The sequence below is a fragment of the Triturus cristatus genome, chromosome 3_2 (genome assembly GCF_964204655.1).
Source record: "Triturus cristatus chromosome 3_2, aTriCri1.1, whole genome shotgun sequence".
Classification (NCBI taxonomy): domain Eukaryota; kingdom Metazoa; phylum Chordata; class Amphibia; order Caudata; family Salamandridae; genus Triturus; species Triturus cristatus.
In genome coordinates, this window is record NC_140584.1 from 987,003,150 (window position 1) to 987,019,509 (window position 16,360).

The 16,360-nt window shown below is 43.2% G+C and overlaps 1 protein-coding gene across 2 annotated transcripts in view; it reads right to left on the reverse strand.

Moving 5' to 3' along the window:
* Nucleotides 1–16,360, reverse strand: part of ZZEF1 (zinc finger ZZ-type and EF-hand domain containing 1) — a 1,433,434-nt gene that overhangs the window by 1,149,357 nt on the left and 267,717 nt on the right. For both annotated transcript variants that reach the window (XM_085649580.1, XM_085649579.1), the window contains exon 11: nucleotides 5,487–5,635. In XM_085649580.1, the coding sequence (XP_085505706.1) occupies nucleotides 5,487–5,635 (149 nt within the window). The remainder of the gene's footprint in view (nucleotides 1–5,486; nucleotides 5,636–16,360) is intronic.

Here is a 16,360-nt window from a genome sequence, read left to right on the forward strand (position 1 = left end):
ACACAACAAAACTATCGTGGAATGCATAGCATGGAGCCTCAACAACAACTACTTTATGTTTGGAAATGAATTGTATAAACAACTGAGGGGTGTGGCTATGGGGTCCTGCTTCTCCTCCAGCTACTCATGCCTCACGGTGGGCTGGTGGGAGGAGCAGGCGCTCAGGTCAACACATTCAGTAATGTATACCAAGCATGTGAAGCATTGGGTTCGGTATATAGAGGAAGTTTTTATTGTTTGGCAGGGCAATGAGGAAAGTGCCACTCTGTTCATAAACAACAACAACTACAATTCTGCCAATTTAAGAATCACCTCATACATCAGCAAAAAGAGTGTGGAATTTCTAGATGTGAGAGTATACATTAATGAAGGACACATTACAACCACTATGTAGAAAACAGCTGGAAACTCGACGCTCCATGCGTCTAGTGCTCACCCCAAACACTTGGTACGGAGTATACCCTACAGGGAACTCCTTAGAATAAAAAGAATATGTAGTACCACAGAAGATCAGGAGATATGCACACAAGAAGCATTAATGAGGTTTAGATAGAGAGGATATAGTACATCAATCCTCAATGAGGCAGCAGCCAAAGTGGCCCTCAAACTAATAGAATCCCTGCTAGAGCCAAAAACCAAAAACACAGACCAGATACAAGAAGTCATTGCGCCTAGACTCATCCCCAGTTTCAATCAACAAGAAAGACAAATAAGGTCAATTATTAAACTAAATTGGCCTATATTTCTCACAGATGCAGTTTTGGCTCCTGATCTCTTAGACAACCCCACCAACACTTTCAGAAAGGGAATTTCAATGAGATCCCAAATTGTTAGAAGTAGCCCTGAATTCCATAAGAAAAATAGAACATGGCTACAGCCACAACATGGGTTTTATAAATGCTCTACATGTTGAGCATGTAGATTCGGGGAAAACACCACAAAATATATGACCCCATTCAGTCCCACTGAAATTAAGATCAAAGGCAACTACAATTGTAAGACTGAGTACGCTGAGTATGTTCTGACATGCACCTGTGGCCTACGATACGTGGGAAGTACAAAGCTACAGGTGCATGTCAGAATCCTACAACATCTGCGAGCAATCATCGATAACGACACAGCGTACCCAGTAGCCAGGCACTTCAAGTTGACACATGGCAATGACTTGAAGTGCCTAAAATATTGTGTGATTGTGGCAGTCCCAATCCCCCGTAGAGGGGGCAATAGGGAACAATCACTACATCAACTAGAGTCCAAAATGATCTTCGAGCTAGACAGAAGACACCCCAGAGGGCTGAATAATACAGAGGACTTACATAATTTTCTGTAAGGCACCCTATTTGAAAAAGACACATGCATTTTGAGATCCTCAGCTGCTAACCCCATTTTTTGTTTTTAAAACCACCATATATTCTATCAATTTTATTCATGCACCGATATAATATTATAGCATTTGCACTTAAAAGTTTGGAAAAGGCGGATGTCCTATCCAAACAATAAAAAAATTTCTTTGCACTTTTATCAGCACTATATGCATAAGTTATCCATGCTCCAACATGTTTACAAAATGCGAGTTTTGCACAGACTAAGGTGAAATTTATATCCAATTCTTTTTTAATTGCAGGTATGTCGGAATGTCAAAACAGGTTTTTACACACATTTTATATATATATATATATATATATATATATATATATAATTTTTTTTTTATCATGAAATGAATGATAATATTTAATTATATATGTGAATATGCATTTACTATATGTAACATGATAATGCTGAACTGTAACATTGAACCGCTAAGATATGCTATTCCAAGACATCATTGCATTTATGCAGTTATCAACAAGCACACGCACTACATAAAATGATTCAAGAATGTTGGACATGCCAGACCAAAAATAGTCAATAGCAAAGCAAATATGCATCATGAACAGAGCACGTTAATTGTAAAAACAGACTATGCGGAATCAAGCAATGTAGTATCTTTTTCATGTCTATTTTGATCACATGACACAGGGGAATGTAAAAAACAAAAGTATAAAAACAGTAGGCTGACTGCGTTTCCGCATGTGAACAAGGACACCCTGTTGTCCGAAACGTGTCATAAAGCTAAAACAATAAAGACCTGAATTTGCCACGACATACTGGAGTCCGTAACTCTCTCTTCGCCGGCTGGGAAGTGAGGAGTGCCAAAAACCTGTTCGAGATATAGAGATAGATATATATATATATTTTTAAACTGCAGAAAGTCTGGGGTTACTTCCCCCATGTGCACTGCCACAGTTGAAAGCGCACACAACCACAGGAGTGATAACTGCATGAGACTATTCACCAGGCCAACAATATATCCAAGGCCCCCAAAGATGTCATGGATCCAAGAAAAGAGGAAGCTGGTACGCTGGATATAAAGGTAATACCTTTGTTTTGACAAGAGACAGAAACTGTTGCAGCAGGTACAGTTGAGGATGTTATCATGGAAACTACCTAACCAACACAGGACCTGGATTTGCAGGTAAAGAGTACTCCATCTACATCAGCTGTTTTTTGGGGGGGGGGGGGGTAGGGTGAGACTGCCCAATTTTACATCACATAACACAAGGCATCTGGGTCTTAGACATGGGTCATTTCAAATTGGAATTTTACGGCACCCTATGACAACATTGGCTTTGTAATCCGCTATAATTTTCCCTTCAAGAGCAGCGATTCACAGACTCCGAGGTGCAAAAACTTTAAGACCCTTTAACACTTTCTACGTCACATACAGAAGGCTACTGCTGCAACATTTTACCTGTACAGAATAAAGGAGGTGGTTACAGGTTGATACTGACTAATTCCATTTTGTCTCCAACAGTCAATATTGTTTCTGAGATTCCAGGTGGATTTGGTCATGGCTCAATTGCAACTACCCAAACAACAGATGGGAGGCTATCTAAAAAGAATTTAAGGTAGCAATGAGAAGACAGTGTCACTCCGAATCATAGGCCGCATCATTGGGCTTTTGGCATGGTCTATTTAGGCAATATTGCTGCGACCGTTGAATAACAGGGCCCTCAACGGTTGAAAATTCAACATTTAAGGAAAGTGCTGGCATAGACAAAACAAGTGACACTATCCGAAGAAGCCAGAGCGTAGTTAGTATCGTGGACAGAACACGTGGAAGTCTGGAACAGCTGAGCCATATTTCGATTTCAGCCGAAAGCGTTATAGAATCATACACCAGCAGATGCAGCTGGGAAGCAGGATATGGAGCACATTAGATCATTGGCCAAATGCAGAACCAGCCTTGCACATGAACTGCTTGGAACTGCTAGCAGGTTCCTTTGCCATAAGAAGGTTGCCACTCCAAAGAGCAATTATTGTATTGAAGATGGGCAACATCTTCATGGTGAGATAGATGAACAAGGTGCGGGCTTGAGGTTGAAGATGTTGGCAGAGATGGGCAAAGATTTTTGGTGTTTTTGCAACTAACACCGCTTATCAGTGATGACGGAGTGCATTCCGTGGCAGAAGAATATTTTAGCGGACATTCTACATCAGATATGCATCAGATATGGGGTGTATGCAAGACAGACCTTTTTGCATCACAGATGAATACACAACTGATAGAGTTTTCAGCTGGAGACCAGATCCGTAAGCAAAAGCGACCAATGCATTTCTTCAAGTTTGGAGCAGAAAACTCCAGTATGAGTTTTCTTCTTTCGTCATGATTCTTTGAGTTGCAGTTCACGTGAGATGATATGAGACTGATCCCAATGCAGTCACTCCGATTTGGAAAGAACAATGCTGTTCCCTATACTACTGAAGACATCTTGGGAACAACCACTGCCGTTATCTGTGTTTCCAGAAATCTTTTTGTACCCAGCTTGGATACAACACCCTTTTGGGAGATCAAGTCAGTTGTTACTGATGGCTTGGAAAATTTTGGGCAACGTTGGCAAGTGCCAGGAATTTTGCAACAAGCTGTGTTTTTCATTAAGCAAGTGAGGACCACTTCCATGCATAAACTATTTCATGCTTCCTGGAAAAAATTGTTGTGTTGCTGCAGCAAGCATGGTGTGGATACTGTGGGGACAGATTTACATGCGATAGCCAATTTCTTGGCAAAGTTGGCAGCAGACAGTCTGGAGTACAGACCTGTAATAATTTTAGGTCATCTGTTTCTGCAGGACACAATCCAATAGATGGAAGTCGATGACAAGCATTCCCTGGTATATACATTGATTAAGGGAATTATAATGAGTAATCCTCCTACTCTACAGTACAATATATTGTGGAATCTCAATATAGTTTTCAGATTTTTAGAGAGAATGGCAGACAACGCAAACCATTCTAGAAAGCAGTGTTGCTTTGTTTGATATCTTACAAAAAGGTGTTGGCTGTCCAAGAATTAGACTTAACAGGTAGAGCATATACTCCAGAAGGAGTTTCTTTTCAGATTTCTAAAATGACAGAACTTTTTCAAAAGGCATTTCATATCCGGGTGTGCATTGTGTGATGTCTGAAAGAATTTGAAGCTTGCACTACTATAGAGTTGTGCACAGATTCTAAACTTCAATTGTTGATTGTATTACAAAAAACATTTAGACCAGAGACATCAGCTACACTACTTTCCAGGTGGGTTAAATGGATTATCGCAGAGGCTGGCACTGATGCTAATAGATTTGCTGCTCATTCGGTTAGAGGAGTCATGGCCACCAAGACTTTCTTGTTGGGCTCTAGACTTGTAGATATGATGAGAGCAACAAAGTTTTATTACAAGCCTATATTGAGTGTGGGTTTAGTGTTGATGTCCAAGCTTTAAATAAGTATAATCTGGGCCTCCAGTTGCGCCAAAGGAAAAATAAATCAAGGTATTGGATTAGGAGTTTTCCATTGTATTAATGACATGGAGACGAGGATATTCCCACCCAAAGTATTTTTTTGATTTAAAACAAGGTAAATTGCAAGGACTATCAAGGTTATTGAAGTGCAACTTACATTTTTCCATCCTTGAAATGCATTTACGATAGAGATGGCTACATTTTTAATATGGAGATTTTCTATTATAGGATCGGAACAGAAGCAGGAATGAAGATGATAGAGGGTATTTCCTGTGCCTTAGAGGATGACGTGAAGTCAAAAATGATATTCCCGTCAATGAGGCTTAAGGGATGTTCAGGATCGATTGGAGTTAAATGTTTTTTCTACATAGATTAATCATTTATTAGAGACTAGCAAAGAAAGAGGCAAAAAAGATGGTGTCTCTATGTTTTGAAGGTCAAGAAACACAGGAATTGGTAGACAGACTCCTGTGATGCTCTAAGAATCCATGGGATATCAAGCTCATTATGTTTAGATTTGTGATTGGCTACAGTTTTTTGCCTGTAAAGAGAATCATAATCCTCACCTCAGTGTCCTTTATAGAATAGAAAATTCTTGTTGTAATAGCTAGAAAATATTTCACTCATAGGGAAAGAGAAAAAATGGACATAAAACTATTGTACCTGCTTTTCATAAATTGCTTAAATTCTTTCGTCTTCCATGTGTTGTATTTTTCAAATCGTTTGAAGTGTTCTTCTGCATGAAATTTATCCTCAGAAGAATTAAATGCAAACACCAAGCCACATTTAGCTCCAATGGCACCTTTTCGTACCTTAAAGGAAAAGCCATGTGTGTTAATGTAATGGAAGAAAAATTGAATTATACAAAATATCATAAAGCATTGCAATTCGGTATCCTGTGCCAAACCTCTCAAACATTTCAAACAAGACTTACGTTCAAACATTCCATTCACTAAATAATCCATTTTAGAAGCCATTTTTTTTTAAAATGTTGTGAACTGCCTGAATTAGCCTTTCAGAATAATTTGCTTATTTTATGATGTGTAAAACTGGAGCAAATTCCAATGCAAATGCTTTTCAGATCAAAAAAATAGTGCAGACAAATAAACAGCACAAAAATAGAGTAAGAACATACAGATAAAACCATAAATTGCAAACAAGATGCCTGGAAATATCCAATTTAGGTATCAGTGGGGGAGATTTAGCCTTCACTAAGAAGAAACAAATCTTTCAAGTGCTGTGTATACATATATATATGTTTTAATATACATATATATATATATATATATATATATATATATATATATATTTTAAAACATTCCCAAGATATGCAACTCCCACATGCAAATATTTACCTACATATCTTGTGTGTCATTAAATGAACAGTCTGGGATCAGCACTAGTATGCTATAAATAATAATAAATCCAGGATTTGTACAGCACGGCAAATCACCATTTAGGGTATCAAGGTACTGAATTGTGGACACAGGAAGATTAACTGATTTGCCCAGAATCACAGGATATTGAGCCGACACCAAGACTCGAACCCGATTCCTCCAGATCCAAAGTCAGCAGCTCAAACAGTTACACCACAACCTCTCTTTCAATTTTTAATCAGGCAGCAAAGTGGATTAAGTGCAGATCAGAAGGGTATAGCCCCCTAAATAATTTTCCATAGCAAACAAAGCACTCGCACTTTAGTCTAAAGCCATCACTGAAAGACATTTAAAATGTCTTTCAGTGATGGCTTTAGACTAAAGTGCGAGTGCTTTGTTTGCTATGGAAAATTATTTAGGGGGCTATACCCTTCTGATCTGCACTTAATCCACTTTGCTGCCTGATTAAAAATTGAAAGAGAGGTTGTGGTGTAACTGTTTGAGCTGCTGACTTTGGATCTGGAGGAATCGGGTTCGAGTCTTGGTGTCGGCTCAATATCCTGTGATTCTGGGCAAATCAGTTAATCTTCCTGTGTCCACAATTCAGTACCTTGATACCCTAAATGGTGATTTGCCGTGCTGTACAAATCCTGGATTTATTATTATTTATAGCATACTAGTGCTGATCCCAGACTGTTCATTTAATGACACACAAGATATGTAGGTAAATATTTGCATGTGGGAGTTGCATATCTTGGGAATGTATTCATCCACAAAAAAGGTTGCCCTGATACAAGGACGCCTCCAAACAGCTGTATGCTTTAAAAAAGCCTTTAATGCTGAAACCGGCAATTCAGCTCCGTAATTAGAAGTCTCTTTTCTTTTCTTTTGCGTTTCAGAGCACGATGGCTCCTTGTTCAGAGAATGACATCGGGTGCAACTTCAATGTTCAACAGCACCATTCACTGCATGCAAAACAATTTTATACCTTCCCTGTGTGCCAGCAGTTGCGTTTCCGGTCTGAGGCATGCTGGTGCTTGTAGTTTAATGAATAATAACCCCAGTGGGTTCAGTTTAATTCCGTGTCTTTATTTGACTTTCTTCAGCCCCAGTGGGTTGCGGAATAGGATCCCCGGTTTTCTTACTTGAGACACAGCAGTAAGAAATGCGTAAGAAAGGAAAAAAGACTTAATTACGGAGCTGAATTGCCGGTTTTAGCATTAAAGGCTTTTTAAAAGCATGCAGCTGTTTGGAGGCGTCCTTGTATCTGGGCAACCTTTTTTGTGGATGAATAGACACAGCAGCCTGGCCGTGAAGGACGCCACACCCTTCGAGAAAATATGGGGCCCAAAAGGCTTTGAACATTTCAGAACCTGAGGAACTGCTGTCTCTCAAGTAAGAAAACTGGAATTGCCGGTTTTAGCATTAAAGGCTTTTTAGGTCTGGGCTGTCGAAAGCAGCGCGCAGGCGCTGCTATTGGCATCCGAGAGCTTCTTGAAATCAATTCAGATTCCGAAGCTCTCAGAGGCGGAGTTGAAGCCCCGCCCATCTTTCTCATTGGCTGGCTTCATCCTGCATGCAAAACGCAGGCTCAGGATTGAAAAGGAGGCTTTTTAGTCCCTCCTTGTTGCCGCCTTGTCTCCTTTTAGCCCCGCCAACCAGGATTGGCTCTCTCACTCACTGCCTCACACACGCTCCTTCATTAGCTGGGAGGCACTATGTTTTTCACACAACGCCGACAGCTTGTTTAGCAGCAGTCATAGCGCACATCTGGACCCTGGCACTTTTTTTTTCTGAGCAGTCGTCATACACTGTTCATTGCATGTTTCTTCACACCTCGGGGTTGCAGCGCACTGTTCTCAGCAGAAGTCCTAGTTCCACATTTGCTCTGTGCGCCTCGAGGCCCCTGGAGCTGTTTTTTTTGTCAGCAGCGGTCATCATAGGCCCACATTGGCTCTGAGCACCTCAGGCTGGAGCTCTATGCTAGGTCAGTAGCTATGAGGCATAGTCCCACTGGCACGGAGTCCGTGGAGTCAGTCAGCAGCAGCGACCACATATGCTAACCTCTTAAGAAGGAATGGCGCTCCCAGTCAGCACCATAGCCCCCACATTGCCTCTGAGCACCTTGGCCCGGGACAATGCCACTTTTCCCAGCGGGGATTGGGAGGTTGTTTGGAGTCCGTAACAACCATGGCCTGACACGACCTTTCAGGGTTTTTCCGCCGTTTGAGAGGAACCAGCCCTAAGCAATGTGCGTATTGCCTCTCTGCCAGTCCTCTTTTGTGCAAACCTCAACTCCCCTAGCACGTCCATTGTCCTTTCCACTGTCAGCGTTCTCTGTTATTGATATTCATACCCAGCGTGCCACGGGGAGGGGGCAAGCAAAGTTCCAAGCGAGGTCCTCCTGCCCTTGTTGCCAGGGCGACAGCGCCGAAGCCTCAGTCTTCTGCAAGCGGTTCTCCCAGCCGAGAGGGGGAAGGGTTAATCTAAAGTGGCTGTAATTTAGTTTACAAGGAGGCCAAATCGGAAACAGGATGGACTGCATGCTTGATCCAGAGAGGCCTTTAAACTCCCTTGTTCCTACTAGTGCTCAGACTGGATCTGCATCTGTGATTGGAGGAATGATCAGCTGTCAAGACAAGTATGAAACCACCTGGAAACTGAATCTGCAATGAGACAGCTAGGATATGGAACACGCAGCCAGGCTTAGAATTAAAAAAGGTGCGCTTTTCAAACTTTGTTTCACTGTTCTCTCCTTCACTTCCAGGAGTCTCTGCCTTACCACATTTTATTATGCATGCATGCATGCTTTCTGAGAAGTTGCTGCGCATCCTTATTTAGGAGTGGTCACATGCTGAATGACTGGCTCACGTGCATCTAACCGTGGCTCAGAAATACAATGTGAGCTTATGATGAATAGGAACATATTGAGAGGTTCCGACACGGTCATTTCAACTTCATTCAGTTGAAGAGGATGTGGCCTAACGGCTAGAGCAGCAGACCTCGACGCTGGGGAACCAGGTTTGAGTCTCGGAAGGGACGCTTAACATCCTGTGATTTTGGGCAAATCACTTACTCTCCCCGTGCCTAACAAAAATGATTGTGTGAACTTGTGCGCATGTAAAGCGTTCTGAAACCTTCGGGTCAAGTTCGCGTATATAAAACTCAGTGAAACAAAAAAAACAAGGCCAAAGTCAGATGATTAATATCGTAGGGTTGATTCCGGGATCTATTTTTTAAAACGAGATCTTGTATGATTTACCTTGTGAACTCTAGATGTAAAGCAATTTTTTTTTTCCATTAGTCTAACCCATTTCCTCTTCCATACACCTGAGCTTTCCCTGTTCTAATACTTTATCATAAATCGTATCCCATAATAAGCTCCTGTTTAACATTATATATTTTTGTCAGCCATTATTATACTCAGTGTTTTTGTATCCATGTATTTTTTTTCTGAAATTAGCATGTTACTGGCGAGAGGTCCACTCAAAGACCAAGTCATTGGATTTAATGCAACTTGAATCAATTTTTACCATACAATTATCTTCTTGGTCAACAATGGTGACACCATAGCATTGTGTTAGTCGTTGTGCAGATCCCAATGCACACCACGTCACTCCACAGCTGCCACCCAAGATAACTTAATTCTCGCCAAAGTATCCCAGTATGTAAATAAATGGCTGTGGAGTCTGGACTCCGGATGTCCAGTGGTGTGGAGAATCTTAAAGCCAGAGCACATAACATCCACTTTTGGGTTAATACGAGATCGTGATGCACTACACCAAACCATTTGGCCAAAGAAATTTTCCGAAGCAATGGAGGTGTACCTTCCAAACAATTAAGGCACTATGTAGTCTGACTCCTTGCAGTCATATATGGTGGTACTGCTTAGTATCAGATGACTGATTGACCACATGGCGAATATGCATGATTTGTTTTAATGGGAAACAGCCTTTACAAAAAACACAAAAACACAAAAATACACACAAAAACACACACACACACACCCACCCACACACACACACCCACCCCCTCCCCCCCCACACACACACCCCCACGAAAACAATTTTGTAAACTAAAAATAAAACTGAAATTCACCATTTTTCTCCAGTAACTACAAGTACGGATGATACACTACTTATTCTGCTATTAGGACTAGTGTTGGCAAAGACGCAAATAGCCGTTCAACGGCTTGGGACACAGAGGCCAAAGACAAAAAAAGGTGGAACCAAAGAGAACAAGCATTAAAAATGCAATAGGTCTCGCCTTTTATGAAGTTACAGCCATTTGCTTTGCTATACAATACCATTAGCAAAGCAAATGGCTTTAACTTTGTCAAAGGCGAGACCTATTGCATTTTCAATGCTTGATAAAAGCATGCAGCTCTTTGGAGGCGGCCTTGTATCAGGGCAACCTTTTTTGTGGATATAGATATATATATATATATATATATATATTCACTGTAAAAAAACACAGGTTTCAGGGACTTTATAGTTAGGCTGACATTTCATTCATACATAACCAGAGAAATTCAGCAGTTATAGTTAGCTGAGCTAACTATAACTTGCGCCCCTGCAATGCACTACTGATGACGTCACATATTACATCACTCATGACATCTCAAATGACATCACATATATATGCACTCATACACCCATACAGACACCCACACAGTCACTCACCCACAGAGTTACTCAAACACCTAGTCAGTCAACCAAAGTACCAATAACACTGCCATTTAGTGACCTATACAGTTATACACACACCACCTCACTTATTCATACAGATACTAACACATACTTACTATCTTATACAATCATTGACACAATTACTCACTCATCCATATAGTCATTTATATACTCCAACACACACATACTGCCTCTCACATATGTAGTTACACATGTACCACTGAGACATTAATTCACTCACCAACACAGCCATAGACACACTCACCCACGAATACAGCCGCTCACAGACGTACTCTTGAACCCATACACCCAGTGAATCACCCACTCACACATCCATGCAGGGAGTCACACACCTCTCACCCACCCACACAGACACTCAGGTGCCCATACAGGTAATCAGAAAACCAACCATCACCCTATATAGACACTTATGTAGCTACTCACCAACCAATGCTGCCACTTACACTCCAACTGACAGACTGATAGACATTCACAGCGATTAGTCATTCATCCATGCATTCACTAAGACACGTTTAATCACTCACACAGTCAGTCACACACCCAGTAAATCATCTATTCAGACACTCATAAACCCACTCATTCTTTAATACACCTTGACGTATACATATATAACATTCTTAAACTTTTAAAAAACACTCAGTCACTGGATGATGTCATTTGAGATGTCATCAGTGATGTCACGGACCATGGCATGAGTGATGTAATATGTGATGTCATCAGCAGTGCATTGCTGGGGCGCGAGTTATAGTTAGCTCAGCTAACTATAAAGGCCAAATGTCTCTGTTTTTGTACGAATGAAATGTCAGCATAACTATAACGTCCGATTCCTGTGTTTTTTTCTGTGAATTTCGAAGGTTTTTTAAATACTAATTTCTAACTATGCCTACATAGGTAGCACATGTGCAGAAAGAAGCAACAGAGGTGCAGAAAGAGGGAAGACAAGTGCACAAAGAGACAACAGGGATGCGGAAAGAAGCAAGACAGGTGCAGAAAGAACCATGAGAAGTGCAGAATGAAGCAACAAGGGGGCAGAAAGAGTCAGGAGAAGTGCAGGAAGACACAACAGAGGTGCAGAATGAGGCAAGAGAACTGCAGAAAGAGGTAAGAGTTGCAGAAACAGGCAAAAGAGGTACAGAAAATTGCAAGAGAGGTGCAGAAAGAAGCAAGAGCAGTGCAAAAGAACCAACTGAGATGCAGAAAGAGGCAAGTGAGGTGCAGAAGGAGGCAAGAGGGGTGCAGAAAGAGCAACAAAAGATGTGGAAAGAGGCAAGAGAGTTGCAAAAAGAGGGGGAGGTGCAGAAAGAGGCAAGAGGGGTGCAGAAAGAAGCAAGCGAGGTGCAGAAACAGGCAAGAGAGGTGCAGAAAGAGGCAAGAGAATTGCTGAAAGAAGCAATAGAGGTGTAGAAAGAAGCAAGAGAAGTGCAGAAAGAGGCAAGTGAGGTGCAGAAAAAGGCAAGAGAATTGCTGAAAGAAGCAATAGAGGGGCAGAAGGAATCATGGAAAGTGCAGAATGGAGCAACAGTGGTGCAGAAAGAGGCAAGTGAGGTGCAGAAAAAGGCAAGAGAACTGCTGAAAGAAGCAATAGAGGGGCAGAAGGAATCATGGAAAGTGCAGAATGGAGCAACAGTGGTGCAGAAAGAGGCAAGGGAAGTGCATAAACAGGCAAAAGAGGTACAGAACGTGGGAACAGGGGTGCAGACAGCGGCAAGAGACGTGAAGAAAGAGGCAAGAGGGGTGCAGAAAGAGGCAAGAGGGGTGCAGAAGGAGGCAAGAGAGGTACAGAAGGAGGCAAGAGAGGTGCAGAAAAAACAAGAACAGTGCAGAAAGAACCAACAAAGGTGCAGAAAAGACGCCAGAGGGGTGCAAAAAGAGGAGAGAGAAGTGCAGAAAGAAGCAAAAGTGGAGCAGAAAGAGGCTAGAGGGGTGCAGAAAGAGGCTAGAGGGGTGCAGTAAGAGGCAAGAGCAGTGCAGAAAAAGGGAAGAAGGGTGCAGGAAGAAGCAAGAGAGGTGCAGAAAGAAGCAAGAGAGGTGCAGAAAGAGGCAGGTGAGGTGCAGAAGTAGCCAAGACAACTGCAGAAAGAGGCAAGAGAGTTGCAGAAAGAGGCAAAATGGGTACAGAAAGAGGGAGCAAGTGGGCAGACTGAGGATAGAGAGGTGCGGGAAGAGTGGTGCAGAAAGAGGCAAGAGGGATGCAGAAAGAGGCAAGTGAAGTACAGAAAGAAACAGAGGTGCAGAAAGAGGCGAGAACTACAGAACAAAAGCAAGAGAGGTGCAGAATGACAGCGCCAGGATACCCTTTGGGCGACAGTGCGCTTTACAAGTGCCCGATACAATACAATACAATACAATGAGGCAGGAGAGGTGCAGAAAGAGGCAAGAGGGGTGCAGAAAGTGGCCAGAGAAGTACAGAAAGAAGCAAGAGAAGTACAGAAAGAGGCAACAGAGGTGCAGAAAGAGGGAAGACTAGTGCAGAAAAAACCAAGACAGGTGCAGAAAGAGGCAACAGAAGCGCAGAAAGAAGCAGAGGTGTTGAAGGGGGCCAAGGGGGTGCAGAAAGAGGCAAGAGAAGTACAGAAAGAGGGAACGGGGTGCAGAAAGAGGCAAGAGGTATACAGAAATTTGCAAGAGAGGTGCAGAAAGAAGCAAGAACAGTGCAAAAGAAGCAACAGAGGTGCAGAGGGAGGCAAGAGAACTGCAGAAAGAGGTAAGAGGGGTGCAGAAAGAGGCAAGAGAGGTGCAGAAGGAGGCAAGAGGTGCAGAAGGAGGCAAGAGAGGTGCAGAAGGAGGCAAGAGAGTTGCAGAAAAAACAAGAACAGTGCAGAAAGAACCAACAGAGGTGCAGAAAGACGCAAGAGGGGTGAGGGGTGCAGTAAGAGGCAAGAGCAGTGCAGAAAAAGCGAAGAAGGGTGCAGGAAGAAGCAAGAGAGGTGCAGAAAGAAGCAAGAGAAGCGCAGAAAGAAGCAAGAGAAGCACAGAAAGAAGCAGAGGTGTTGAAGGGGGCAAGAGGGGTGCAGAAAGAGGCAAGAGAAGTACAGAAAGAGGGAACGGGGGTGCAGAAAGAGGCATACAGAAATTTGCAAGAGAGGTGCAGAAAGAAGCAAGAACAGTGCAAAAGAACCAATAGAGGTGCAGAGGGAGGCAAGAGAACTGCAGAAAGAGGTAAGAGAGTTGCAGAAACAAGCAAAAGAGGTACATAAAATTGCAAGAGGTGCAGAAAGAAGCAAGAGCAGTGCAAAAGAACCAACAGGGGTGCAGAAAGAGGCAAGTGAGGCGCAGAAGGTGGCAAGAGAGGTACAGACAGAGGGAAGAGGGGTACAGAAAGAGGCAAGGGGGTACAGAAAGAGGCAAGAGGGGTGCAGAAAGGAGGCAAGAGAAGTGCAGTAAGAAGCAAGAGATGTGCAGAATGAAGCAACAGAGGTGTTGAATGTGGCAAGAGAAGTGCAGAAAGAGGCAAGAGAAGTGCAGAAAGAGGGAACAGGGGTGCAGAAAGAGGCAAGAGGGATACAGAAGTGTACAAGAGAGGTGCAGAAAGAAGCAAGAGCAGTGCATAAAGAAGCAAGAGAGGTGGAGAAAGAGGGAAGAGGGCTGCAGAAAGAGGGAAGAGGGGTGCAGAAATAGGTAAGAGGGATGCAGAAATAGGCAAAAGAGCTGCAGAAAGAATCAAGAGCAGTTCAAAGAGAGGCAACAGGGGTGTAGAAAGTGGTAGGAGAAGTGCACAAAGAGGCAAGAGGGGTGCAGAAAGAGGCAACAGATGCAGAAAGAAGCAACAGATACAGAAAGAGGCAAGAGTAGTGCAGAAAGAGGGATGAAAGATGTAGAAAGAGGTAAGTGAGTTACACAAAAAGGGAAGAGAGGTGCAGAAAGAGGCACGAGGGGTGCAGAAAGAAGCAAGTGAGGTACAGAAAGAGGCAAGTGAGGTACAGAAAGAAGCAAGTGATGTGCAGAAAGAGGCAAGAGAGGTGCAGAAAGAGGCAAGAGAGGTGCAGAAAGAGGCAAGAGAGGTGCAGAAAGAGACAACAGGGGTGCAGAAAGAAGACGGGTGCAGAAAGAATCATGAGAAGTGTAGAATGAAGCAACAGTGGTGCAGAAAGAGGCAAGGGAAGTGCAGAAACAGGCAAAAGAGGTACAGAAAGTGGGAACAGGGGTGCAGACAGCGGCAAGAGAGGTGATGAAAGAGGCAAGAGGGGTGCAGAAAGAGGCAAGAGGAGGGCAGAAACGTGCACAAGAGGTGCAGAAAGAGGCAAGAGGGGTGCAGAAAGAGGCAAGAGGGGTGCAGAAAGAGGCAAGAGGGGTGCACAAAGAGGCAAAAGAGGTACAGAAAGTGGGAACAGGGGTGCAGACAGCAGCAAGAGAGGTGAAGAAAGAGGGAAGAGAGGTGAAGAAAGAGGGAAGAGAGGTGCAGAAAGATGCAAGAGGGGTGCAGAAAGAGGCAAGAGGGGTGCAGAAAGAAGCAAGAGCAGTGCAAAAGAACCAACAGAGGTGCAGAAAGAGGCAAAAGGGGTGCAGAAAGAGGCAAGAGAGGTGTAGAATGAAGCAACAGTGGTGCAGAAAGAGGCAAGGGAAGTGCAGAAACAGGCAAAAGAGGTACATAAAGTGGGAACAGGGGTGCAGACAGCGGCAAGAGAGGTGATGAGAGGCAAGAGGGGTGCAGAAAGAGGCAAGAGGAGGGCAGAAACGTGCACAAGAGGTGCAGAAAGAAGCAAGAGGGGTGCACAAAGAGGCAAGAGGGGTGCACAAAGAGGCAAGAGGGGTGCAGAAAGAGGCAAGAGGGGTGCAGAAAGAGGCAAGAGGGGTGCAGAAAGAGGCAAGAGAGGTACAGAAAGTGGGAACAGGGGTGCAGACAGCAGCAAGAGAGGTGAAGAAAGAGGGAAGAGGGGTGCAGAAAGATGCAAGAGGGGTGCAGAAAGAGGCAAGAGGGGTGCAGAAAGAGGCAAGAGGGGTGCAGAAAGAGGCAAGAGGGGTGCAAAAGAACCAACAGAGGTGCAGAAAGAGGCAAAAGTGGTGCAGAAAGAGGCAAGAGAGGTGTAGAAAGAGGCAAGAGGTGTAGAGAGAGGCAAGAGAGGTGCTGAAAGAGGGAAGAAGAGTGCAGAAAGAGGCAAGAAGGGTACAGGAAGAAGCAAGTGAGGTGCAAAAAGAAGCAACAGAAATGCAGAAAGAGGCAAGAGAGGCGCAGAAAGAGGCAGGTTTGGTTTACACACTATTAGTACCAATTTAATACCCACATTTAGCAATAACTGGTGACCATTCTAGGTTTGCCAAAGGTCCTTCCACCACGCTGTAGCACTTACCATGCATTTTTGGTAGTGTTTGAGCCGTTTGAGCTAGAAACAAGGTTTTTTTAGTTCAAATCTGCAGTATATGCAGCAGATGATGGATTATGTGGCAAATACAGAAAATGTATAATTGTGCGAAAGTCGGTGCAGACAAACAATCGCATAATTCCAGTGGCCCT